Genomic DNA, 26925 nt, shown 5'->3' with positions numbered 1-26925 from the left:
TTGAGCTTCCCCAGCCTACTCTGAAGGCCTCCTGGAAGAGCCATGGAAGGCAGGTCTGCCGTTTGGATGTAAACTTGGCAAGGCAGCTTGGTGGCTATAGAATTCCGAGAATGTCCTGGAAGAACAGGTGTCACCAGGGAACTCCAGGTGTTTCCCATAAGCCTCCTTCCCTGGCCCAAGCTTGGGGGCTCAGCTAGGCCTCAGCCACCCCAGCCTGCCTCCTAGAACTTTTTTTTCCTGCTAAGTCAGGGATCTGCCCAAATCTTCTGAGCCTGTTCTCAGCCACAGGGACATGTTTGTAACTAGAGCCTGGGTGCAAGCTGGGGCCAGCACGCCTCTGTCTGCTGCTTAGAGAGGCCCATTGTGTGCACAGAGCTCATGCCAGGACTAGCCTGGGCCCTTGGAGACCAGGCCAGGGAGGAGAGGGAGCGATGCCTGCAAGGAAAATGCCCTTCTTTCTTTCGTTCCTTTTCCAGTTTGGATGAGCATACTGACAGTGACAGTGAATCTGTCATGCATTGAAAAATAATACTAAGGCACAGTAAAAGCTAATAGTCTAAGTGCTTTATTCAAAGTGGGAAAGTTACATGTCACACAGAGATCTCCTTCTCTCTCCCCCAGCAGACAAAGTTTCTCTATGTAGCCCTGGCAGCCCTGGAACTCACAGAGACCCACCTGCCTCTGCCTCCCAAGTGCTGGGACTAAAGGTGTGTGCCATCATGCTCCACTGAGATTATGGTTTTTAAAGATACATATAAAAAAAAGATGGCCAAGGTGGAACAAACCTGTAATCACAGGTACTCTTGAGACTGAAGCAAGAGGATCTGTTAAGCTCAGACGTTCAGAGTCCTCCTGGGCAACACAGTGAGACTCTGTTTTAAGGGATAAAGAAGGGATGCTGACTTCATGTGCTTTCTAAGTGCAGCTCTTACTGCCCCTCAGAGAAACTTCCTTTTGCAATGATCAGGGGCTATTCAGAGAACCGCAGCTGGCCAAGGGGCAGAGAGTTAGTGACATTGGTGTGCCCAGCCTCAGATGGGACACCTGTAAGATAACCCTATACCCAGGACCAAGGGACGCAGAGGAAGGGGCAGTGGGGCAGGAAAGATTATTGGAGCCAGAGGGCTGAGGGAATTGCTATGAGATAGTCTTCTGGATGTGATAGGGGCATTGCAACCGTGAACTCTCACCAATATGGTTCCCTCAGAAGAGCACACCGGGGGTTGGGGATTTAGCTCAGTGGTAGAGCCCTTGCCTAGGAAGCGCAAGGCCCTGGGTTCGGTCCCCAGTTCCGAAAAAAAGAACAACAACAACAACAACAACAACAACAACAACAAAAAAAAAAAAAGAAGAAGAGCACACCAGGTTGGCATGCCAACATGGATGGGGGAAAGATTCAGAAGGCCTTGCCCCTATTGAAGAGCTGTAAGCAGTTATTGGCTACTAAAGGAGAGTCAGTTTTCTTTGGGGATGAGCCCCCTGATAGGTCACCCAAGCCAAAGTGGTCAGTCCTATACTCGTGTACATATGGGTAACAATTATGGGATATATATATATATATATATATATATATATATATATATATACACATACACATACATACATATATATGTGTATATATATGTATATATACATATATATGTATATATATAATGTAATTATAGAGGAAGAGAACATGAATTTGTGAAGGGTATATAGAAGAAGACATGAGGAGAGTTGTCGGGGTAGGAATGATATAAATACAGTGTACTCATGTAAAAAAAATATAGAGTTGCTATGCTCCTGAAAAAACATTTTTTCCCACTCCCCCTGAAAAAACATTTTTTCCCACTCCCCCTGAAAAAACATTTTTTAAAAGATTTATTTATTTGTTTTATTTATTAAGTACATTGTAGCCGTCTTCAGACACAACAACAGAAGAGGGCATCAGATCCCATTACAGGTGGTTGTGAGCCACCATGTGGTTGCTGGGACTTAAACTCTGGACCTCTGGAAGAGCAGTCAGTGCTCTTAACCGCTGGGCCATCTTTCCAGCCCTGCTTCTGAAAAATGTAATGATAGGATTTTTCTTTTTCTTTTTCTTTTTTTTGGCGCTGGGGATGGATCCCAGGGCCTTGCGTTTGTTAGGCAAGCGCTCTACCACTTTAAATCCCCAGCCCCGTAATGATAGGTTTTTAAAAAAAAGATACATTGTACACTGGGGAAACCCACATGTAAGAGAAGCCTTTGCTCTCCGGGAGGTCTCTTTTGAAACTTTGAATTCCATCCCCAGTACCCACATTGGGGTGGCTCACAACTGAACCCAGCTCCAGGGGAGCTGACACCCTCTTCCTTTGTGAGCACCAATACAGGGTGGCTTTCATCCACACAGACAGACAGAAAAAAAATCAGTCTTTTTATTTTAAGTAAGAAAACAAAAAGAAGAAAAAAGTAGAAGGCTGGGCATGGTGACACATGCTATTAATCCTAAGCATCCAGGAGGCTGAGGCAGGAGGATTCCTGTGAGTTTCAGGCCAGCCTGAACTGTAAGACCCTGAATCAAAAAACAAACAAACAAACCAGCAAACCAAAGGGAACAAAGGAGAGGAAAAAGATGTAAGGGTACATTAGCACATAATAAATGTTCATGAAAAAGACAGCCTAAAAAAAAAAAAAGGCAGCCTAGAATAATAAGAATTACTATCACCACCACCACCACCACTATCATCATCATCATCATCGATTTTTATACTAGCAAGTCACTTTTCTTAAGTTATGCAGCTAAGAAGATTCTGACTACAACTGAACTGATTTCTATCTGATATAGAGGCGATGATTGCCCCGGTCTTGGATGATATTTCCTGTCAGGTTTTGTTTTTCACAGGAGTAAAGAATAATGCCTGTAAAGCCCAGGGCAGCCCATTCATTAGGATGAGGTAGTGTATTTCAAGTGTCTAGGATAGAAACTCTTCCAACCCCCATGGTGCCTGGACTCAAACCGAGAGCCTCGTGCATGACTGACAAGTACTGTACCACTGAGCTATTCCTCAAGCCTGGAAGCTTTCTGGGACGCCATTGTATACTTCTGAGCCCTACTGCCCTCCTCTAGGGCTGGATGAGCTCTGTACTTCTAGAATCTTGAATGTTTGAGGATCTATCAATAGGGTGTGTCTCTGGCCCTTTTTACTTTCCTGCTAACGCTCATGACTGTGGTTACTGTTCCTAAATCTTTAAGAAGGTATCCAGGTTCGTTCTGGCTTGTGAACTTTGAGCTTTTCTGCTATGGGTCCTTGGAATGCTGAGGTCAGCAACCTCTGGCTCCTCCTCTGGGAGAATAGACACTGCTGGGCCCCATGTGACTTGGCTGCGTGTGTTAACAGCTTTAAAGTGGATGTAGCTAATTTGGGGTGACCTATTCAGCTGAGCTGAGTGTCCTGTGCCCCTTAGGTGCCAGAGCGACTTCTGTGCATAGATCAGACATAAATGGAACCCTGTCTGGGTCTCCCGTGAATGCAAAGACCTGTTATTTTGACCATTGTTCTTAAGGAGACTTTTTTTTTTTTTGGCTGCACACACATAAGTTTGGATCATGTGACTCCTCACAGACAAAACTTGGTGTGACCTAGTGCTGGCAGAGCTCCACTGAAATGCTTGTGGATGTTGCCAGTGACAAGGTTCAGCAGGTAAAAGCGCTCGCTGCCAAACCTAATGACTTGAGTTCAATCTCCAGAAGCCGCATGCTGGAGGAAGAGAGCCGATTTTCCCAAGCTGTTCTCTGACCTCTGCACATGTGTGCTGTTCATGTACGTAGACACGTACAATAAATAGAATTTACTAAAAAGAATTAGGGCTAGGAAGCAGTACAGTGGCAGGGTGCTTACTCCCCAACACCACTGTCTCCCTTAAACACAACGACACATAGGAGAACTGCCTGTTGGTCTTTAGACACAGGTTGATGCCCCATTCTTGTGAGTGTCTTCTGCTGGTGATGAGAGAAGAAGTAACCATGGAAATAAGACCGACAAGCAGTGTCCGCTGCTTATTGAGTTCCCACAGTGTGCTGGGCATGTCTTCCCTGTGTCATTGCGTTGCATTCCCAACGCCATCCCCTTGAACGAGATACACCATTAATCTCATCTTCCAAATGAGAACCCGGAAACCCAGGCCAGCTTACTTGCCTAAGTCACACTTGCCTGCTCTACCTAGTGAGTTCCAGGCAAGCCAGGGCTACAAAGTGAGACTCTTTCTCACAACAAACATAAGAATTGAACCCGCATTTCTCAGAAGCAATCTTCTTTTGGAACTCAATCTATAGACCAGGCTGGCCTCCAACTCAGAGATCTACCTACCTCTGCCTCCTGAGTGCTGATATTAAAGGTGTGTGCACTTCCCAACTCCTCCCACACTCCCCTTACCCCCAGTGATGTTTTTAAACATTTCAACTACAAGGCATGTGGCTCTCAGAGGTCTAGTTTATCCATTACAAAGGAATTTTAATCCCTTTCATTGAATAGGTGAAGTTAGTTTATCTTAATTACTTCTTTCCTTGTTGTGATCAAATAACTAACGAAGACCAACCAACCAACTAACCAACCAATCAACCAACCAACCCCTCACCCCCAAACCAACCAACCAACCAACCAACACCCCCCCAAACCAACCAATCAATGCTTCCCCCAACCAACCAACCAACCAACCAACCTCCCACCTACAAAATCAACCAACCAACGCCCCCCCAAACCAACCAACCAACCAACCAACCAATCCCCCACCCCCAAACCAACCAACCAACCCCCCACCCCCAAACCAACCAACAACCAAACAAACAAGCAAACACACACAAAAACAATTTGAGGAAGGATATGTGCAGTCCATCTTGGCACAGAAGTCCTGAAGTCCTGGCAGCAAGGGTTTAAGGTCACAGGTCACAGGTCACAGGCCACAGGTCACAGTGCATCTGCAGTCCATAAGCAGATAGAATGCTGCTGTTCAGCTTTCTTTCTCTTTATTCATGCATGACCCTAGCCTTTGGAATGGCACTAGCCACATCAAGGGTGGGTCTTCCCACCTCATTAACCTAATCCAGAAAGTCCCTCACAGATGCGCCCAGAGGCTTGTCAGTTTCGACAGTCAACGCTCACTATCACATTAGGTTGACGTGTGTGAGAGAGTAGGGCTTGGTGCTTGCTGCGCGATCAATATCAATAAATGCTCTTTCTGTGGGGAGTGGTGGTGCACACCTTTATTCCTGGCACCAGGAAGGCAGGTCGCTGTGTGTTTGAGGCCAGCCTGGTCTACAGAGTGAGTTTTAGGCCAGCCAGTGTTACAGAGTGAGCCTCTTTCTCAAACAAACATCTCTCTCTATCTCTGTTACACAAAGTTAAATTAAAAGTCTAGGGGGTTGGGGATTTGGCTCAGTGGTAGAGCGCTTGCCTAGGAAGCGAAAGGTCCTGGGTTCGGTCCCCAGCCCCGGGGGGGGGGGGGAGTCTAGAACTCTGAATCTAGGATTTCTGAGTTGAAGGAAGCCTTATTTCTCGATTTTTAAACCTTTATTTCTTTATATATTTTGTGTGTGTGCATGCATACATATGCCTTCGCGTCATAGTGCATATGTGGAGGTCAGAGGACAACTTGGAGATCAGATTATCAGTCTAGGCCATAAGCATCTTCACCCACTGAATCATCTCCTAGGCTCTGTGGCACATTTTGAAAAATAAAGTTGGTGCCTTAAAATTGAAAAAGCAACATATACTCACCAGAATGAAACAACAGGGAGTTAAGGTGGCCACCTCACAATCTGGGTGAGATATAGCCCAGTGGTGGAGCCCTTTCCAAGATACATAGGACCCTGGGTTCCATCACTAGAAAAGAACAAAACAGAAGTAATCCCAACACTTGAGAGATAGAGGCAGGAGAGGCCGTGAGTTCAAGGCCAGCCTGGGCTACAGGAGACCATGTTTTAACAATAAGAACAAAACAACCAATGACTCCATCCCCTTAACAGCGATAACCACTGTTGATGTTTTTACATCAGGGTACTCTTTTTTATTTTTAAAGATTTATTTATTTACTATGTATATAGTGTTCTGCCTGCATGTATGCCTGTAGGCCAGAAGAGTGCACCAGATCCCATTATAGATAGTCGTGAGCCACCATGTGTTTGCTGGGAATTGAACTCAGGACCTTTGGAAGAGCAGTCAGTGCTTTTAACCTCTGAGCCATCTCTCCAGTTCCCAGGATACTTTTTATGCTTGTGCTTATTGATAAGTTAAGGACATATGTAACTCTTTTTGAGAAGGTGGGCAGTCTTGCTATGCAGCCCTCGTTATCCCTGTGTAGACCATACATGGCTGGTCTTAGCAATCCTACTGTCTCAGTCTCCCAAGTGTGCTATCCTACCTGGCTTGTTTATTTTGTTTTTATACAGTGCTGGGTATAACTAGGTCATATGCCTTGTAGTAGGAATATTTAAGAATGCTGCTTCTAAGAGATCTGGCTCAAAATTTATGTTCATTTTGTCTATCTATTTACTTTTGAGAAAGAGTCTCACTCTGTAGCCATGGCTTATCTGGAACTCACTATGTAGACCAGGCAAGTGTGACCTTAGGCCAGTAATCTCACCTGGGTTTCAGTGTCCCTGTTTGTAAAATGAGATTAACAGTGTATCTTATTCAAGGGGATGACACTGGGAATCCAATGAAAGGACACGGGGAAGACACAGTGCCTTGTGTATTGTGGTTATCTTTATTTGTTTGTTTGTTTGTTTTGAGACAGGATTTCTCTGTGTAGCCCTGACTGTCCTGGAACTTGCTCTGTAGACTAGGCTAGCCTTGAACTCACAGAGATCTGCTTGCCTTTGCCTCTGAGCACTGGGACTAAAGGTGTGCACCACCACTGTCTGGCTTCACTTTATTAATTTTTAAATTATATTTTTATTTATTTGGTGTGTTCGTGTGTGTGTGTGTGTGTGTGTGTGTGTGTGTGTGTGTGATGTTTGTGCATCTGTGTGACTGAGCATGAATGGAGGTCAGAGGACAATTTGTGGGAGTAAGTTCCTCCTTCCACTGTGTGGGTCCAAAGGATTGTATTCAGATATTAGGCCTAACTGCAAGCATCTTTGTCTGCTGAACCATCTCATGGGCCCTCTGTCATCTTCTTTGGTTTGTAATTGCTTGGAACCTCCTGAGCATGATTTTTTTTTCCAAATCTACTTTTATTTATTTATTCTCCATTAGTTTAAATCTGGGATGGGTACAGCAGCACACGTATTCTGTGACCAGTGGCCTTGGTAGGAAGGTTGCTTTGGAATGTGGCACGAACCATGCCACTATTTCCATGGGCCTGAGTTACTTTCCCCCAGATCACTCTGGTTTGGTTTGGTTTGCCTCCAGGAGTCACTGTATTGTGTTTTGCTTTGTACACATAAGCACATCTCTTGCCTAAGTAGAACTCAGTTTCATCTCGGGCATAAACACCTTCAATTTTAAGAAGAACTGTGTGTGGGTTGGGGATTTAGCTCAGTGGTAGAGCACTTGCCTAGGAAGCGCAAGGCCCTGGGTTCGGTCCCCAGCTCTGAAAAAAAGAACCAAAAAAAAAAAAAAAAAAAAAAAAAAGAAAGAAGAACCGTGTGCTCTCTTTGGTTCTGGAGGCCTTGCTTATAGCTAGCAAAAATGGCCTTGCACCACAGCCTTCCAGATATACTTTTTTTTTTTTTTTTTTTTAGAAGTCCTGTTCCCAGCAGGCTTCCAAAGGCATCAAGATGGCGGAAAGAGTCCTGAGCATGATTATAGGCAAGCTCTACCATGCTTAGCTCATTCATTCACCTAGCAAATATTGGCTGAGTTCTTCTGGTCCAGGACTGGATGTAAGCACCAGGGTAGAATGGTGTCTGACAGTTAGGGAGCTCACATCTTGTTTTGTGCTGTTCACTCACAGGATCTTGCAACCTACACAACCCTGGTATCCTTTTTTTACGATCCCGTGAATATGTATTTGGAGTGTGGTTCCAGGTAGGGCTACTGTTAGAAGAAAGCGTTCATATGCCTTTGGAATCTTACTAAACGCTGCTTCCCTTCCACATCTGTAGTACAGGTGAAGTAAAATAAGATTGTATTCTTCAAAGTAGTGTGGGCTATCTGCTGGCCAGTCAGCATGCAGGGGTCCAGAAGCTGCTTTTAGTTCAGCCTTGCTAAACTAGCAGGTTCTTAAAGGTCACCCCTCACAGGCCTATTGGTATCTCAGGTCTTCTCTATTCCACTGGTGTAGGGTAGGGAATTGGAATCCTCAGAGGGCCTTGCTAAGAGACCCTTTCTTTTGACAAATGCCCCTCCTCCCGGACTTCCTATACTCCTCCTTCTTTCCTTTCTTCTTCCCCCAGGTGTGTTAGGCAAGCACTTTACCAATGAGCATTGTCACCAGTAAACAAATTTCCTGTCATTGTTCAATACCAGGGATTCCCATGTAGCCTACATAGTTATATTTTAAATAATACATTTGTTTTTATTCTGTATATCTGAATATTTTATCTACAGTATGTATGTGTACTATGTGTGTGGGGCACCCTCTGAGGGTTGGGACAGCCCTAAGAACTACAGTTAACCACAGTTGTGAGTCATCTTGCGGGTGCTGGGAACCAAGCTGGGTCTTCTGCCAGAACAGCAACTAACTGCTGACCCATCTCTCCAGCCCCCATGTCTCCTCATGTGTCCTTCATGTCTCAGCCACCAGTGTTGGGATGGCAGGCAAGCCGCTCCACACTTAGCTTGTGTTTTTTTCCTGATACCTAGTATAGGTCAAGTGCTATAGTAGAAGCTGGGTGTGCCCCGGCAAATGAGAATGGGTTCCTCTGTTCACAGAATTGACATTTGGGTTAGAGTAGAGAGGCCTTAGATTAGTAACCAGATGAATTCATGGTATGATTTCTACAGGGAAAGGGAACACCCACTCTGGACAGACAGGGAACAGCTTGAGCCTAGCCAACAGATTTCCAAGATTCCAGGCCAGGACATTCAGTCGCAGACATTTACTGAGCCCTGGGATGTATTCTGGAAATTTCTGCATTGAGCCAAAACAATGTGACTCCTCTCAGTAAGACACATGAGACCCCGTGCTCCTCAGTTAAATTGGGCAGGCGTATGGCCTTGCTCCATTGTGGAATCTAGTGGAATGCCCCAAGTGGAATCTCCTCCTGTGTCATGGAGCTAAGGGCTAACCTCTGGCTTTCCTCTGGCTTCTTTCATTAGCCTCAGCTGCTTGTATGAGTTTTACCAGGCTGCTGGGCCAGAGACTTGGCTGGAGAGAATGTGGACTCTGGCTGGGCCTATCCTTGTAGATTCCAAATTCTTGGCCACTGGCCATGGTCATGCCCTCAGTTCTGGAGGCCAGAGTCTGTAGGCAGTCCCACCCTATCTGCTCCAGTGAGTCAAGCAGAACTGGGGGTGGGGCAGCTTTGAAACTGGGCTATTTATGGCCAAACACTGGGGCCCCCAGGTCTCCACCCTCATTCAGGGAGAGTTCACTTGGTCTGTGAAATCCAAGCCCTGTTTCTGGCACCAGTTAGCTGGCGTGCTCCTCCTTTATAGGACATTCCTGTGGGAATGAAGAAGGGTGACCTGGCTGTGGGGCAGCCGGGCGAGCAGAGGCTCAGGGAACAGTTTCTTTGGCTTCAGAGTTGACAAATGTTCATCTGCTGAGCATGTAGCACATGAGAAGCCTGCCGGACTCTGAGGACATGGATGAGTCTCATGAAGTTCTTGACCTTACAGTGTTCTCTCTAAGTGGGGACACTGACCCCAGGGGACTGGAGTTGGGTTCCCAGCACCCATTCAAAGCAGCTCACGCCCACCTGTAACTTCAAGCTCCAGGGGATCCAACACCTCTGGCTTCCAGGCACATTAGACAGATGCAAGGAGGCAGCCATTTTTTCTGCTTGTCTCCTGTCTTTTTGCTTTGTATTTTGTGACACAAGAAATGATTGATTTGAGCTATGGTAGCAATCCCGAGGCTGTGAGGGAGAAGCTAAGAGTAAGGCCCAAATGCTAGTGTCACGCATATCCCCTGAACTAAACTAATTTCCTTAACTTTTTTTTTCCTGTGTCAGTCATTTGAGATGGGATGGGGTTGGGTGGGGGGGTGGGTTATTTTTTAGCCTAGGCTAGACTAGAAGTCTTGGCAATCTAATTTCCTTAACTTTTTTTTTTCTGTGTCAGTCATTTGAGGTGGGGGAGGGATTATTTTTTTAGCTCAGGCTAGCCTAGAACTCTTGGCAATCTAACTGCGTTAAACTCTCCCAAGCACTAGGATTATAGGTGTGAGGCACAATGCCTTCTTAAGATCGGTCTCTTGGTCTCTTGGTCTCTGTCTCTCTCTGTCTTTCTCTCCCTGTGTCTTCTCTCTCTCTCTCTCTCTCTCTCTCTCTCTCTCTCTCTGGAATAGGCCAGGCTGACCTCAGATTCCCTGTGTAGTCAAGGAAAACTCTGATTTCCTCATACATGGCCATGTTCAAGTTTTTGTTTCTGTTTCTTTTGAGACAGGTCTCAAGAATCCTGGTTTGAGTTTGCTTTATAGCGGAGTATAATCTTAACCTTCTGATCCTCCTGTATCCACCTCCTAGTATAGGCTCTCTGAATCCCAATCCGAGTAGCTTTTTGGCTTAATGTTCTTTCCTGTCCTAACATAGCTGGTGGGGTGGGGTCACAGGTCAGAACAGGGCTTTGTGGGTCAGTTGGACAAGAAATATATCTAGGTTGATATTCCAGAACTGTCCTGTGCATTGTGGCTCCCATTAGCTCTCTCTATTTGAATTAACTTACAACAGATTAATATATTTTTTAAAAGATTTATTCATTTATTATATATAAGTACACTGTAGCTGTCTTCAGACACACCAGAAGAGGGCATCAGATCTCTTTACAGATGGTTGTGAGCCACCATGTGGTTGCTGGGAATTGAACTCAGGACCTCTGGAAGAGTAGTCGGGTGCTCTTAATTGCTGAGCCATCTCTCCAGCCCAGATTAATATTTTTTTTTTCTTTTCTATTTTTCGGAGCTGGGGACCGAACCCAGGGCCTTGCGATTGCTAGGCAAGCGCTCTACCACTGAGCTAAATCCCCAACCCCCAGATTAATATTTTTTAATCTACTTTTACTATTTATTGGTAGGTAGGAATGGGGGCAGGTCGCAGCATCTGTGTGGCGATTGGAGGGCAACTTTCAGGAGTTGGTTCTCTTCTTCCACAATGTAGGTTCTGGGAATCGAACTCAGGTCGTTGGACTTGGTGGAAAGTGACTTTTTCTGCTGAGCCATTTTGCTGGCCCTGGTTTGTTTGTTTGTTGTGTATTTATGTATTTATTTTTAAAGACAATGTCTCATGTAGCCCATATTGTCTTTGAATAATTTTTTAAAAATAATTTATTTATTGTATGTGCACTGCTGTTTGGCTTATTTGTATGTCTGTGTGAGGGTGTCAGATCCTGGGGTTGCAGACAGCTGTGAGCTCTCACGCAGGTGCTGGCAAATATCTGGGACCCCTGGAAGAGCAACCAGTGCCCTTAACCACTGAGCTATCTGTCCAGCCCCCTGAATTCTTTATGTAACCACGGATGACCTTTTGTCTACTGACTGCTGAGATTACTGGTATGTGCTACAACACCTGGTTTTTAAGGTTATTTATTTATTTATTTATTTATTTATCTATTTATTTATTTATTGACACTGGGTTTCTCTGTGTGGTCTTGGCTGTCCTGGAACTTGCTTTGTAGACCAAACTCATAGGGATCTCATTGCTTCTGCTTCCTAAGTGATGGACTTCCATAATTACCTAGCTTAAAGTTAATTAAAAAAAGATTTATTTATTTACTATGTATATAGCGTTCTGCCTGCATATATGCCTGCAGGCCAAAAGAGGGGACCAGATCTCATTAAAGATGGTTGTGAGTCACCATGTGGTTGTTGGGAATTGAACTCAGGACCTCTGGTAGAGCAGTTAGTGCTCCTAACCTGTGAGCCATCTCTCCAGCCCCTTAAAGTTAATTGCAGTTAAATTAAAATTTTAAAATTCTGGGCTGGTAAGATGGCTCAGTGGTTAAGAGCATTGTCTGCCCTTCCAGAGGTCCTGAGTTCAATCCCAAGCAACCACGTGGTGGCTCACAACCATGTGTAAGGGATCTGATTTCTTTTGGCCTGCAGATGTAGATATAGCAGAGCGCTCATACATTAAATAAATAAAATTAAAAAAAATCTGTTTGGGGGCAAGGGAGATGGTTCAGTGGTTAAGAGCACTTGCTGTTTTGTTCAGGGGCCAGTTGGTTCGGATCCCAGCACTCATATCAGATACCTCTGTGAAACTGCCTGTAATACCAACTCCAGGGGATCCGACTCCCTCCTCTGGTGTGTGTGGCTCTCTGCATCCATGTGGTGCCCATCCGCATAAAATAAATAAGCCAACCCTTGAAACAGTTCTGCTGGTTTGTGCTAGTCTCACTTCATATGCTCCTTGCCATGCGTGGCCATGGTGACCCTGTTGTTCAGAGCACATGCCACACATTTCCACCATCAGAGAAGGCTGTTTCCCCTGCTCAGTCACAGTGGGGAGGTCTGTCAGGGTCCCCTGGGCACGTACACTGCTAAGCCGCTAACTGCCCCTGTGAGAAATAGACCCATAAACTATAGCACCTTAAAGGTTATACAGTTAGCTGGACACGATCCCACATGCCTACAACTCCAATGTTGGGGAGGCCAGCCTGGGCTACTTACTGAGTTCTAAGTCAGCCTGGGCCAATTCTAAGAGACCCTGTTTCAAAAAGGCCATCAGTAGGACTAGACAGAGGGCTCAGTGGTTAAGAACGTTTATTCTTCTTGCAGAGAATCTGGGTTTGACTCTCAGCACCCACATGACAGTGCCTTCCTCTGACCTCCGAGGACACCAGGGACACATGTGCTGTATCGACATACACTCAAGCAAAACTTTCATATACATATAATAAAAAATAAATAAATCTAAAGAAATTTAAAAAGGCCAACAGTGTCATAGAAGTTTCTCTTTTTCTTTTTTCCTTTCCTTTCCTCTTTCCCTCCTTCCCTACCTCCATTCCTTTCTCTTCTCTTCTCTCCATTCTTCCCTTCCTTTCTTCCTCCTTTCCATCTTCCTCTTTTTAATTTTATTTACTTTTAGCAGAGTGTTACTCTGTAGCCCAGGCTGGCCTGTAATTTACTCTAGAGCATCCAATTCTTGGCAATCCTCCTGCCCCAGGTGCTGGGATTACAGGTGTGAACCATTGTGCCCAACTCTCTCTCTCCACACCCCCCCCTTTTCTTCCTTCTTTTTTTGGGGGCACCCAAGGATTGAACTCGGGGATTTGAACATACAAGGCAAGTATTCTGCTGGAGTCACACCTCACTCAATGCATTCCCCTCCCCCTCCCCACCCTCCCCTCACCTACGGCTTCCCCTCCCCTCTCTCTGGTGCTGGACATAGAACCCATACGTGTGTATGCTAGACAATCTGTTTTCCCAGCTGATTCTTTTTCTTTTTTTCTGTAGAAATGGGCTCATGTGGCCCAGACTATTTTCAAGTTCCTGAATTTCCTTTTCCTATCTCTCAAATGCTTGGTTTACAGTCATGTGATACACATCTGGCCTATTTTATTTGATTGTTTTAAATTTGAGGCAGGGTCTGGCCCATTCACCCAGGGTGGCCTCAAACTTGTGATGCTTCTCCCTCAGCCTTCTCTACAGCTAGGATTACGGGCAGCTGGTGTCACCATATCTGGTAGATGTTTTGCTGCAAAAAGTTATTTTAAAAATTTAAATATTTATTTGTGTGTGTGTGTGTGCATGTTGTGCTCTATAACCCAAACGTTTTGTTTAGGTAATTCTGAGATAATTGCATCTATTTATGTATACCTGGACTGGAATGCCCTATCTAATTTTAAAAATTATTTTTATTTTATTATTTTATGTTTTGGGATATTTTGATTGAATATATGTCTGTATATCATGTGCTTGAATGACCCACTGAGGCCAGAAGTAGCCATTGGATCCTTTGGAACTGGAGTTAGAGACAGCTGTGAGCTGTGTGGTTCAGGGACTAGAACCTGGGTCCTCTGTAAGAACAGCAAATACCCTTAAAGGCTAGGCCTTCTTTCCAGCCTCCTAATATCGCTATTTTAATTGGGTTTCCTTAGAGTATGGCTCACACCCTCATGTTGTGGATGGTACCCTATCAATCTGGCTTCCAGGCAGTGAAAGGGAAACAGAGGGGAAAGGAAAGGATACCCGTTTTCCTTAGCAGTCAAAGCCTGCTATTCACGGACATGCTATTGGCCAGAATTACTAACATGGATACTTATAAATGCAAAGGACCCTGGGAAATGAAGTCTTTAAGGGGCTATTAATATACTGGAGGACAATAATGAACATGACCATATCTTCTGGCAGATAAGGAGTATGAAGAGGTAGAAGCAAGCGCCAGGACAGTGGCTAGAGCCACACGTCCCGATTCCATCTTGGTGATCTGAGCCTGCCTCGTTATAGCTACTGTTCTCTCTCCCCCATCCCCACCTCTCTCCCCTTTCTCTTCTCTCCCTTCACTTCTCTGTTTTCCTTTCCTTCTCCTTCCCTCTCTTATCTTACTCTGTAGCCCAGGTTGGGACTGTAGGCATATGCCACCATTGCCTCTGTGGGTTGTCTGTCTGTCTGTCTGTCTTTCTTCCTTCCTTCCTTCCTTCCTTCCTTCCTTCCTTCCTTCCTTCCTCTCTCTCTCTCTCTCTCTCTCTCTCTCTTTCTTTATTTCTTTCTTTCTTTCTTTTTTGGAAAGGCCACCTGAAGGTCTGAAACTTTTTGATTTTTGGCTTAGAACTTATTCACTTGGCCACACCTTACTGCAAAGGAAGCTGGAAAGTGTAGTCTTTGTTCTAGGTAGTCACATGTCCATAAACAGGTTAGATGAGTAGATGGGTACTTGCCTGTGTCCAATGTTTTCTACCTTTCTGTCATACCAAAGACTTTAGCTTAGAAACTTAGAATAGTAGACATAAATTAAGCTCTTAATTAGCTAGTGACAATTGTGATATGTGCTACATTGAGTTCATGCCACAGTGGTAATAAATGACCTCTCTCCTGACCAGTTAAGTATATGAAGGAGGTCTCACCGTATTTCAAGAATTCTGCTGGTGGGACCTCCGTTGGCTGGGACTCACCTCCTGCCTCGCCTCTTCAGCGTCAGCCTTCTTCCCCTGGCCCCCAACCCCGGAACCTCAATGAGGCCAAACATGTATCTTTGAAGATGGCGTATGTCTCAAGGAGGTGTACCCCCACTGACCCGGAGCCCAGGTGAGGCTGGAATGGGGGGGCACTCAGAAAATAGAAATGAAAGATATCTGTGATGTACGTAAGTGATGAACATGATACCAGCATCCATGCTGGCATGTAGCGGGTTCTTAACAGCTGGATCATGTGGATGCATGAGTGATTTTATAGGGTGATGGTATGCATTGCATGTCTCCTCCTCCTCCTCTTCCTCTTCCTCCTCCTTTTCTTCCTCCTCCTCCTCTCCCTTCTCTCTTCCTCCCCCTTCTTTTTCTTCTTCTTTTTTGAAACAGGGTTTCTCTGTGTGTCCTTGGATATCTTAGAACTCTGCAGACTAGGCTGACCTTGAACTTACAAAGATCCACCTGACTCCCAAGTTCTGGTATTAAATGCATATTCCACCACTGCCTGATTACTTGTTCTAGGGAGTAGCCATTACTTCTCTTTCATAATTATTTTTTAAAGAAAGGGTCTCTAGTAGATGAAGCTATTCTCAATTTTACTGCATAGTCTAGAAAAACCTTGAATTTCTTTTTTTTTTTTTTTTTTTTTTTTTTTGGTTCTTTTTTTCGGAGCTGGGGACCGAACCCAGGGCCTTGCGCTTCCTAGGTAAGCGCTCTACCACTGAGCTAAATCCCCAGCCCTGAATTTCTGATCCTGCCGCTTTCACTTAACAAGTGATGGGAACATGGGCACACAACACCACATCTGGTATTTTGAATTTTATACTTTTGCTGGGAGAAATAGACTATGTGTGTAAGGAGGGAGGGTTTGGTGGAGCCTGTCTTTGGAGACTATGATCTAGGAAAGGTTTACCTTTCATGTCCACAGACTTCTCTGAATACTTCATTGGTTAGAATTGGGTCATGTGACAAGCGTAGCTGCAAGGGAAGCCATGAATTCAAGTACTTTGCTTTCTAGTTCAGCAGTAGAGGAAAGCGGGGGTAAAGGTGGATGGCTTAGGTGTTGAGAGCCAGCCTCCTTTTTCTGCCCTACTCTGTGTAGTACAGAAACCCAAAGGAAGTGAATCTGTAACCCAAAACATTTTGGAAACCCTTTCCAGCACCACTATTGCTACCCCTGGAACTCTCCCATCATACTTACTGGCATGGCTTTTTTTTCTTTTCTCTCTACTCAATTTTTCTCTTTTCCCAACCTTTTTTTCTTTTTGAGACAGTGTTGAGTACAGGTAGTTCAGCTTTTAAATTTTTTATTGCATTTATTTATTCTGTCTATCTGTTGTCTCTGTCTCTCTCTGTCTCTGTTTCTATCTCTCTGTCTCTGTCTCTCTCTGTCTCTGTTTCTCTCTCTCTGTCTCTCTGTCTCTCTGTGTGTGCACACGTGCATGAATAGGTCTCAGGAGTCAGGAATTATTAGGCCTGGCTATCCGTGCATGCCTTTACCCACTGAGTCATCTTGACTGCCCTAGTGATAACTTTGATCTTCGGATCCTTCTGCTTCAGCCTTCCAAGTGCTGACACTGCAGATGTGAGCCACCAGACCTGACTTTTCAGGGAGCAGGGGTGGGTAGAGTCTCTTTAGAATGTTCTTGCCTGCCTTAGCCCAAGAGTGCTTCGATTACTTGATACTTGTATACCACTTGGCTATGTCTTTATTATAAGTAAACTTTGCATCTTAAGATTTTAAATATATTTCCCCTATTAACAGATGATTTAGGTTCTAGGCAACAGGGATAATGGAAAGCTATCTCAGCAGGGAAACCAGGAGAAAAGGCCTCTGCACCATAACTGTGGCCCCTAGCACACATTTGAGTGGGTGTACAGATATTTGTGTGTATATATATATGTGTTGTAGTTTCTTGTCTCTAGATCCTGCCAGGTTCTAACACCTTTGGCTGGTTGTCTAGCAAATCTCTCATGTGTGATTTCTCCCAGTGTGGTTTCCTTCAGTTTGGTGTGGTGAGTTTATTGGGCCATGTGTCTAGGCTGGATACCTGACTAGTGACACGCCCTGTCTTTTATCCCACTTTGCCTTCAGGTATCTGGAGATCTGTGCAGCAGATGGCCAGGACACTCTCTTCTTGAGGGCCAAGGATGAGGCCAGTGCAAGGTCATGGGCAGGTGCCATCCAAGCTCAGATCAGCACATTTATACCTTGGGTCAAGGATGAGCTGCAGGCGCTGCTGACAGCCACAGGTACAGCTGGGAGCCAGGACATCAAGCAGATTGGCTGGCTCACGGAACAGGTGCTTGCTGGGTCCCACTTCTGGGACCCTTATCACCCCATGCCCTCCTGGCCCTGGGGCCCCTTTCCCGTCCACTCTCCTCATTACCATTTTGCTTGCAGTTGCCCAGTGGGGGTACAGCACCAACCCTGGCCCTGCTGACTGAGAAGGAGCTGCTCCTCTACTGCTCTCTCCCCCAGACTCGAGAGGCCCTGAGCAGGCCGGCCCGCACTGCCCCGCTCATTGCCACCAGGTACCGAGGAGCAGGGGAGCTGTGTTGCGCTTAGACTTGGGAAGGTGGAATTGCAGATGGGCCCCAGAAGCTCCACAGCCTAGCCCTGTTCTGCCTCCAGTTGTTCCCCAGGTGACCTGAAGCACATTCTGCTCCTTCTAGGCCACACTTTTCTCTAGGCTCGCTCAGAACAGAAAACTGTGAAGTGATAACTGTTACTGACACCTACATCTTATACTGCATGGTTCAGGGGACAGTCACCACCCTCAGGGAGAATCCAGAGTTGGGAGACAGGCCCAGAAGAGCCATTACATTGAAGGGTATAGGAGACACTTAACTGTCTAGCTTGGCAAGGGAAGACGTAAGGAGGTGACATTAGAAATGGACTTTGATGGATGAGGAGTGTGCTTTTTGAGGAAGGGTGTAGAACATCTTAGGGGAGATCAGAAGTGCAGAGGCATGAAGTGCTAGAACATGTCCATGTACCTATGGATGTATATATACATATATAGTAAGCATGCACATATGTTTGTATGTGCATATATATAAATATTTCTGTATGTACATGCATACTCAAACACACACACACACACACACACACACACACACACACACACACATAGTTTTTGTGAGGCAGAGTCTATGTATCCTTGGCTAGTCTGGAACTCGCAACACAGACTGAATTGGCCTTGCACTTGCAGAGATCTTTCTGCGTCTGCCTCTTACTGCTGGGATTAAAGGCAAGTGCTATCATTGCCCTCATACTATCTTTTTGAGACAGAGTCTCTCACTGAACTCAGAGCTTTCTGTTTTGGCTAGACTGACAGGCTGACAGGTCAGTGGCCCCTGTCTCCGCTTTCCATAGCACTGGGACTGCAGATGTCTGGCTGCCATACCTGGCTTTTACATGAATGCTAGGAACCCAGAGTCAGGTCCTCATGCTTGGGCCGAAAGCCCTCTTCCCACGGAGCCATCTCCCCAGGCCCAGTACTGTCTTAACACTTGTGACAAACTGTACCAGAGGGGTCAAGCTGGGTAGTCAGGAGACCGGGACTGTGTTTTAGAGGGAGCCCTGTGATTGCCACAGAGAACATTCACTGGGGAGGGAAGGGCAGAAGCTGGAAGGCTGCCATAGCTTTGAGAGACATGGGACTAAGGCGAGCAGGTGGGTGGGGACACAGATGGGGAAGAACAGTGACATTTGCAGTGGAAAGCGCATGGGTGGGAGCTCCCAGGCTTGGTGCTTGCCAGATGGGCAGGAGATGCCATGGGTAAGTAGAAGGTTTGGCACACACACACACACACACACACACACACACACACACACACACACACACGGGCGTGTGTGAGCGTGTGAGAAGCATAGGGAATGTGGCTTGGGACTGGAGGGTCTGAGACTCAGGTCTGGAATGTGGGGGCTCCAGTTAACACTCCCAAGGGAAACAGAGAGTGGGTGGAGTGAGAACAGAAGGGCTCTGGGCCAGAACTTAGAGGTTTAGTGACTAGAGAGGGACAGTGAGCTTCCCAAAGCCACACAGCAAGTGAGAATCAAGCTGCAGGGTCTGGGGCTCTTGTTATCACGACTTCTCTTTCTGGACTGGGTTCTGGGCCAGCTGACAAGGAGCCTAATCAAGTGACTTATTAATTCAGACAAGTATTGGTTAAACACTTTTTATTAATCATTTATTAATTGCTAGGAATATAGTATTGTATAAAATAGACAAGAACTTCTACCTTAGTCTAGCTAGTGAAAAGGTCAGCCAAAAGTCTACCAAAACTACTAAAATATATCATTTTGGTTGGGCCAAATTATATACATACACATGTAATTTCAGCTGGGTGTGGGGACACATGCCTGTAATCCCAGGACTCGGGGCAGAGTTGAAGAATCAAGTCTGGTCTACATAGCGAGTTCTAGCCAAGGTGACATAACGAAACCCCATCCAAATAAAAGCATTCAGAGTGTATGATTTCTGCAACCCTGGTGAAAAGCAGTGACAGTAGTAACAAAGGAACTCCTCTAGACAGATCTTCTCAGAGGGGGGGATTTTGAATAATAATCTACAGGAGGTGAGTCTGAGCCAGTGGGAGATGGTGAGTGTTCAGGCTGCGAAAGTGCATGCGTGAGGACATGACTAAGGCTGAAGTGAGCATCAGGGGAGGATGGAGGAGACGAACCCCTGCAATCCCTGTCCCCCCATAAGACACCAAAGGATGCAGCTCATTGCCCTGGCCCCGCCCCACTCCCAGGCCTCATGCTTGGCCCTCTGCTCTGCACACAGGCTGGTGCACTCAGGCCCTTCCAAGGGCTCAGTGCCCTATGATGCAGAGCTCTCCTTTGCCCTGCGCACGGGTACACGCCACGGTGTGGACACTCACCTGTTCAGTGTGGAGTCGCCGCAGGAGCTGGCAGCCTGGACCCGACAGTTGGTGGATGGCTGTCACCGGGCTGCTGAAGGTGTGCAAGAAGTGTCTACAGGTGTGCCAGGTGGACCCTCTGTGCCTAGAGCCATTCAACTTTCTTCTTTTGTGGTGCTTCTGGAGGGAGAGAGCAAATGGAGGTTGAGCTTTTTTCTGAGGCCCCTATCTGGGGTATGCAGGTGCTCTGGGAGGAAGGGAAACATTCTTTCTTGGTGTCTTTTCTTATGTTATCCCTGTGATTCTGCTGGTGAAGATACATGGTGGTATACACCTTTAATTCTAGTAGTCAGGGAGGCAGAGGCAGGTGGATCTCTGTGGGATTGAGGCTAGCCTGGTTTACATAGCAAGTTCCGGGCCAGCAGGGGCTACACAGTGAGACCCTGTCTTGGGGGGTGAGGCTGTAGCTGAGATAGGGTACCAGTTAGGTTTGAATTTCAGGTAAAGAGTGAATACTAAATTATCAGTTTATATGAAATTGACATTTAACTTGCCAATCTCGTGCCTTTAGGGGATACACATTGTGCCCATCACAGAATTTGACTCCCATTTATTTTATTGTGCTGAGAATTGAACCCAAGACCTTGTATATGATAGCTACATATTCTTCTACCGAGCCATGCCCTACCCCAGCCCAAGCTTCCCTATCACATGTGGTTTTGCTAGAAATGGAGCAAGATGCAGGTGCGGGTCCTCTGAAGGCCCACCCTCCTGTATTTTAGGATAGGGTGACTGGGCCAGCGGTTGTTCAGGCGTCATGACAGAGTGAGCCTCCTATCCCTGGGGGAATTACAGCGGGTTCTGGAGCTGCCTTTTGAGTGGGGCTTGTGATCACTGAGACGCCAGGGTCTGTGTTCACTGCCTTCCTGCAGCCTGCACGTGGAATGGCCGTCCCTGCAACCTATCCGTGCACATTGACAAGGGCTTCACACTGTGGGCAGCTGAGCCAGGAGCAACCCGAGCTGTGCTGCTCCGACAGCCCTTTGAGAAACTTCAGATGTCATCAGATGATGGCATGAGTCTCCTTTTCCTGGACTTTGGGGGTGCTGAAGGAGAGATCGTAAGTGGAGGGCCATCTCTGTACCGTGGGGGTTGGGGATACTCTCCTGGAGGCCAGTCTGGACAGAATCCCTGACTCTTCTCTCTGTCCACTCTGCAGCAGCTGGACCTGCATTCGTGTCCCAAAACCATGGTCTTTATCATCCACTCTTTCCTGTCTGCCAAGGTCACCCGCTTGGGGCTCTTGGCCTAGAAGTTGTCAGGTGAACTAGGCCTGAAGAGGAACGTTCATCTTGTGACCTGACCCGTCCTTCTGCTGACTGCCTGCTCATCTGTGGGCTGAGGGAAGGGAGAGGAGGGGAACTAGGGCCTCAGAGACCAACCTGAGGAAGCAGAACTCAGACCTGGGACAGTGAGTCTGGCTTGTGATGGGGCAGCCTTCCTACTCCTCACCTCCACCAGTGCCTTTCGAAGAGAGATATTTTGTGTACACAGAAGCCATTCCGAGGCTGGGACCTGACCCTGTGGGGATCCATCCCATCTCCAGTCAACAGCAGAGCTGCCACACCTCCTGGAGGCCCCTAAGCCACCCTGAGATCTCTGCAGATGGAGTCTTCTGGGTCAGTGGCAAGAGGAGGAAGAGGAGCCTTTCTGTTCACTCTCCCTTGGGCCCCGAGGGCTGTCTGGGCTCTCTCCTCCTCTCTCTCCTTCCTCTTGATAATAAACAGCCTGTGAGCACATAGGCAGCCATGTCTGTGGTTTGCGTTCTTACACTGGGACGCCGAGGTGGCTCTGTAGTGCCAGAGGAACCAGAACAAGATGTAAGACCCCTTTCCTGGAGAACTGGGTTTCCAGGTGAATGCCAGCTTTGTCTGTGCTCTGTGATAAACAACCCTATGGTCTAGCAGCTCACGTCTTCCATTTTATGGGTCAGTAATTTGAGAATGGCTGCGTTGGATGTCTTCCTGTCTGAGGTCTCTTAGGAAATTTCAGCCAACCACGAAGCTGTCCCATGAAGTTACTTAATTAGCTTGGTTAGAAATTAGGCACTGAGAAATGCAGTCAAGTGATTTTCCAGTTTTGCTTACCCAACCATCTCACCTATGCACCCACCAACCAAGAGCTCACCCAGAAGTAACTAGGATACATTTCAGTCCTCAGTGATGTATCCGAGAGCAAAGTCGACAGGTCTTTATCCTTGGCAGGAAGAAATCCATCAAAACCTCCTGAAATCAAATGTGTGATTCCAATTGGTCAGACACAGGGTGTTCGCGGAGAGGACAGTGGGACCTCCCTTGCCTGGTTTCATATCTGTCAGGAGGAGACACCGAAGTGGATGCAGTATAGAGAAGCATGATTCAGCCAGCTTCTCCTGCGGTAGTACCGTGGCACCAACCCTGGACAAACCCGGTCCAGTCTCCATGGCTGCACCAGCAGACATGTTTTTTCATGAGCCTTGGCTGTGCATTGACAGTTTTACTATTTAAAATGGGCTGGGCAAAGCAGGGCACTTTTGTTCCTGGCTGTTGATTGGGTTTCCTAGGGCATGCTTACCCTGTGGGTAGATCTGTGGAATGCAGAGAACAGTCAATCACATAGGCCATTCGGGTCATCTGCTTGACAGCTGTGAGAAGAAAATAGAGCCACTCACAGTGGAGTGGTGGGAGGGAGAGTGAGTGCTCACTATTCGAACTTTCACCCACTAGTAGAATTAGATGAAAGAGATGATCATAACAGGTAGAACATTCAGGTTCTCAAGCTGGTAGAACATGGTTTTCCTAAACTAGAATCAGAGGAGTTTGTTTCTTTTTTAAACCTTCACCACCCCAATCCCACACTAGCCTGGGAATCCACAGATGATCTACTGCCACAGTGGACTACTGCCTCAGCCCCAGTGCTTTTTTGATCCTTTGGTCCCCGTTCCTTATCCGTTTCTTCCCCACACTGTAATGTATTTACCACACAGTTGCCATACAGGCAAGGGGACTGGAGTCAGCAGTCACTAGTTGGCCATGGTTATTCAACTGTCAGCAGCACAGCCCCAGAGGGAACCCAGCCAGTCTGAGGCTGAGTTAGTCAGTGCTAAGAATAGGGCTTTGGGATCAGACTGCACTGTGGGTGGATCCCAAGGACTGTGCGGCTCTTGTTGCTTCGTGAGCCTTTGCACACGACTACTTCTGTATTCTCACCTTTAAGTTTGTGAAATGAGTTAATCTTTAAAAATTTTTGTTTTTTGGTTTTTCAAGATAGGGTTTCTGTTTCTCCGTGTAGCTTTGGCTGATCTGAAATTCTTTCTGTAGACTAGGCTGGCCTCGAATTCATGGAGATCCACCTGCATCTGTTGGGTTTATTTTCTTTCTTTCTTTTGTTTTTGTTTTTGTTTTTTTTGAGACAGTGTTTCTTTCTCTGCATAGCCCTGACTGTCCTGGAACTCACTTTGTAGACTAGGCTGGCCTCAAACTTATAGAGAACCACCAACCTCTGCCTCCTGAGTGCTGGGATTAAATGTATTTGCCACTGTGCCCAGCTTGGGGTCTTTTAAATAAGTTAACCATAAAGACCATGAAGGCTCTACCTATATGACCTAATTGCTATGCAAAGACCCTACCTCCTATTTCCATTTTAGTGAAGGTCATGGTACCAATATGTGGATTTGAGGGGACACAGACATCGAGACTGTCTTTGAAATAAGAGAATGAGGTGGAGAGTGAGGTCAAATGTCTTACACAGAGATTGCAGAGGTAACGTATTAAAGAGGCCCAGTGGAGGGCTGCAGAGACAACTGAGCAGTTTTTGCAGCATTGTACTAGAGTTTGATTCTGGACACCCACATCAGGTGGTTTACAACTGCTTGTAACTCTAGCTTCATTTGGAAGTATCCTGCACACTGAGCCAACCCTAGCTTCTGGTTTTCCACCCAGAGGGGCTTCCAGCTTCTTGCACAGACACATAAACACCTAAATGAAAAAACAAAACAAAACAAAAGCCCATTGGCAAAGAGGAAGGCTCCATCCAAATCCAGTCTCTTGTTGAGAGTCATGACAGGAAGAGGCCAGGAGGGGGCGCCTCTTTGCTACTCATTCTATTCTTGTAGAATTTGAACTGTCCACATGCAGTTTGTGCTACAACCAAATGTTTTACACTTAAAAACTAGGTGTCGGGGTTGGGGATTTAGCTCAGTGGTAGAGCACTTGCCTAGCAAGCGCAAGGCCCTGGGTTCGGTCCTCAGCTCCGGAAAAAAACAAAACAAAACAAAACAAAACAAAACAAAACAAAACAAAACAAAACAAAACTAGGTGTAACCGTGAAGTTTGGAAAAAACACTTATACTATATAGGGTGGTTCTGACCTCGGGCTGAATCCTGTTCTCAGCTCTTTCCTGAGTGTAGGGACTATGGTTTAGGTCTTGGGGAGAAGAGGTACCTTGGCTGGGGTCATGATCCACAGGGAAGGGAGAAAGGCTGAGATGGTCAAGGCAGGAATGTGACAGGAATAGGACAAGGCAGTGGGGAGGAACAACTAGGCTGTTCAGAGCCATTTGGGGGATCCAGAACAGGCAAGGCAGTTCAGAGCTAGCCACAGAAACCCCTATTTAACCACTTTTCTTATTTTTTTTTTTTTACATTTATTCTATCATTCTCCCCCCCCCCCCGTCCCCCCATCTACGGAATCTTACTTATGTAGCTCTGTCTGTCTTCGAATCAGTCTGCCTCTGCCTCCTGAGAACACCGAAGTGTGCTACGGCACCGGGAGACGTGTGTGTGTGTGTGTGTGTGTGTGTGTGTGTGTGTGTGTGTGTGTGTGTTGGCGGGGGGGGGGGCGTTGCATGTCCCATGGCCTATCTTCTGGAGTTCAGAGGGTTTCAGTTCTCCCTTCACCTTGTGGGTTCTGGGGATTAGATTCCAAGTTGTCAGGCTTGACAGCAAGTGTCCTACACGCTGAGCCATTTCACCAGCCCCATGGTGGTCCTTTTCTTAAAGGGCCTGGTGTGGGGAGAGAAGGAAAGTACATATGACAAGAGGAAGCTAACGAGCGACAGGCATGGGGAGAAGTCAGAGCTCTTATTTTCCGGGGGCAGAACACCCATAAGAATCCCTTACTCTCTTGGGACAAGGGCTGAGACTGCCCACCGGGTTTTAAGTTTTATTTAAGAATTTTTTTGGGGTCGTGGGGAAATAGCATTTAAAGAAGTGGGTCTCACATCTCTGTATTTAAAAGCCTGGGACTCGAGGCCGGTAGGAAACACTTCCGTTAGAACACCGCGGGCGAGAGTCAGGGCGGAACAGAAGTTGCACGCCAAGGCGCGCAGCGGAGGACTCCTGAGAAGGGTTCTAAGCAGGCTGACAGTTTCCGGTTTCAGACGCGGACCTCGCAGTTGTGGGAGGTGAGAGACTGGAGCTGCACTTGGTGTCTTGCGAGTGACAGGCCGTGGCGCAGGCGGGTCGCAGCGTCCAGAAAAAGCCAGAAACGTTAGGGGAAGGTATCACTGGGCAGTATTAGGCCTTGAGTAAGACCGCTGCGAGTGTAGCTCAGCCCCGCTGCCTACCTCTGTATGTCCTTGGCCAAGTCACAGCGTCCTTCCAAGGCCCTAGCGTTTCCCCTTGTGGAGCAGAGGTGGGGGTCTGATAGGCCCCATAGGTGGCTATGGGGTTCTCGCGAGCTTTTGCGGGCGTTCACGCGGCGCCGCGGTCACGCCCAGCACTCACGTGCTTGGATGCGGTAGGTGGTTCCGCACTGTGCTGAGCAAAACTTTAAGCTTTTGATCTTCCCACCAGGTTTTTCAGAAAGGACCGAGCCCTATCCCAGCACTCAGAAATGAAGGCTTCCAGATGCCGGCCAAGAGCCGCCTAGGCAGCAATGACATTCTGACTCTTAAGGTCCATGTTGTGAAAAGAGGTGTGGGCTGTTAGTGAATAGTTGCTGGAGCCACCATGTGGTTGCTGGGAATTGAACTCAGGACCTCTGGAAGAGCAGTCAATGCTCTTAACCACTGAGCCATCTTTCTAGCCCCTTCATCTAGATTTTTAATGTGTGATTCTTACAACATCTGGCAAGGGGTAAGGGCCTATTGTACTTTTTTTTTTCCTTTTTTTAAAAAACAGATTTGTTACATTTGCAGCCCAGAGGTGGGAATTTGACTTGTAAAACGTGGTCACACAGCAATTAAAGGGCAGAAGTAGATGATTTGAAAGCGCACACCTGGGCTGTTAAGATGATTCACATACTGTAAGATGCACAAAGATAAAAACGTGAAAAAAAATTAAAACTCAAACCAGAAGTCTCTTCTCCAACAGGAGAGTAGGTTAGTGTTTTTTTTTTTTAATTACATTTAATTTATTTGGTTTCTTTCCTGTGCTCATGCACATGAGTGCATGCCATAGTGTGTGTGTAGAGATTAGAAGACAATCTATGGAAATGAGATTTTCCCTCTACTGTGTGGCTCTCAGGGAGTCAGGCTTGGTGGTAGGTGCTTTCACCCACCAAGCCATCTCACTGGCTCTATTTTGTTGTTTTCACCTGTAAATTAGAGATACAGTACATTTTAAGAGCCTTCACTATGTTGTCCAGGCAGTCCTGGAACTCCTGGGCTCAAACAATCTTCCTGCCTAAGCCTCTCAAGTTACTGGGAATATAGGTTTAACCCTGCTTGGGTTAAGGAAAACTATTATAAAGAGTACCTTAAGGGAGGTGGTGATGCATGCTTTTAATCCCAGCACTCAGGAGGCAGAGGCAGGCAGATCTCTGTGAATAATTTCAGGCCAGCCTGGTTTGTAGTGCAAGTTCAGAACAGTCAGGGCTACACAGA

At 46.5% G+C, this 26925-nt stretch overlaps 2 protein-coding genes and 2 long non-coding RNA genes across 34 annotated transcripts in view; 2 read left to right on the top strand and 2 right to left on the bottom strand.

The window, feature by feature from the left end:
* Snta1 (syntrophin, alpha 1) overlaps nt 1-21873 on the top strand; it is a 30150-nt gene extending 8277 nt beyond the window's left edge. Inside the window, exons 3-8 of one of the 2 annotated variants that reach the window (XM_087653394.1) lie at nt 15105-15309; nt 17284-17491; nt 17593-17723; nt 19985-20160; nt 20993-21180; nt 21280-21873. In XM_087653394.1, the coding sequence (XP_087509520.1) occupies nt 15105-15309; nt 17284-17491; nt 17593-17723; nt 19985-20160; nt 20993-21180; nt 21280-21372 (1001 nt within the window). In that variant the 3' untranslated portion in view covers nt 21373-21873. 2 annotated transcript variants of the gene reach the window in all.
* On the bottom strand, nt 2869-5840 carry LOC147995764 (uncharacterized). Its single transcript, XR_015684733.1, has 2 exons — nt 5736-5840; nt 2869-4936 (listed from the first exon to the last, which is right to left on the bottom strand). It is a non-coding gene; the product is annotated as an uncharacterized LOC147995764 (long non-coding RNA).
* LOC120101761 (uncharacterized) lies at nt 15813-25724 on the bottom strand. 3 transcript variants are annotated; one of them, XR_015684731.1, is made up of 4 exons: nt 25321-25724; nt 22674-22743; nt 22248-22345; nt 19044-20240 (listed from the first exon to the last, which is right to left on the bottom strand). It is a non-coding gene; the product is annotated as an uncharacterized LOC120101761 (long non-coding RNA). The 3 variants fall into 3 exon arrangements; XR_015684730.1 differs by lacking the exon at nt 22248-22345 and having other exon boundaries at nt 15813-20240; XR_015684732.1 differs by lacking the exon at nt 22248-22345 and having other exon boundaries at nt 15813-20240; nt 25666-25724.
* Cdk5rap1 (CDK5RAP1 mitochondrial tRNA methylthiotransferase) overlaps nt 25478-26925 on the top strand; it is a 140877-nt gene continuing 139429 nt past the window's right edge. For 9 of the 28 annotated variants that reach the window (XR_015682074.1, XR_015682077.1, XR_015682069.1 and 6 more), the window contains exon 1: nt 25478-25503. Coding sequence is in view for 3 of the 28 variants with exons in the window: in XM_087649128.1 (XP_087505254.1) it covers nt 25672-25838 (167 nt within the window). In the remaining 25 variants the exon portion in view is untranslated. Of the gene's footprint in view, nt 26422-26925 lie in introns of all 28 variants that reach the window. The other 19 variants (XR_015682076.1, XR_015682072.1, XR_015682075.1 and 16 more) reach the window with 6 other exon arrangements.

The sequence above is a fragment of the Rattus norvegicus genome, chromosome 3, assembly GCF_021556685.1.
Source record: "Rattus norvegicus strain SHRSP/BbbUtx chromosome 3, alternate assembly SHRSP_T2T, whole genome shotgun sequence".
Classification (NCBI taxonomy): Eukaryota; Metazoa; Chordata; class Mammalia; order Rodentia; family Muridae; genus Rattus; species Rattus norvegicus.
This window is presented reverse-complemented; position numbering and strand designations above follow the sequence as displayed.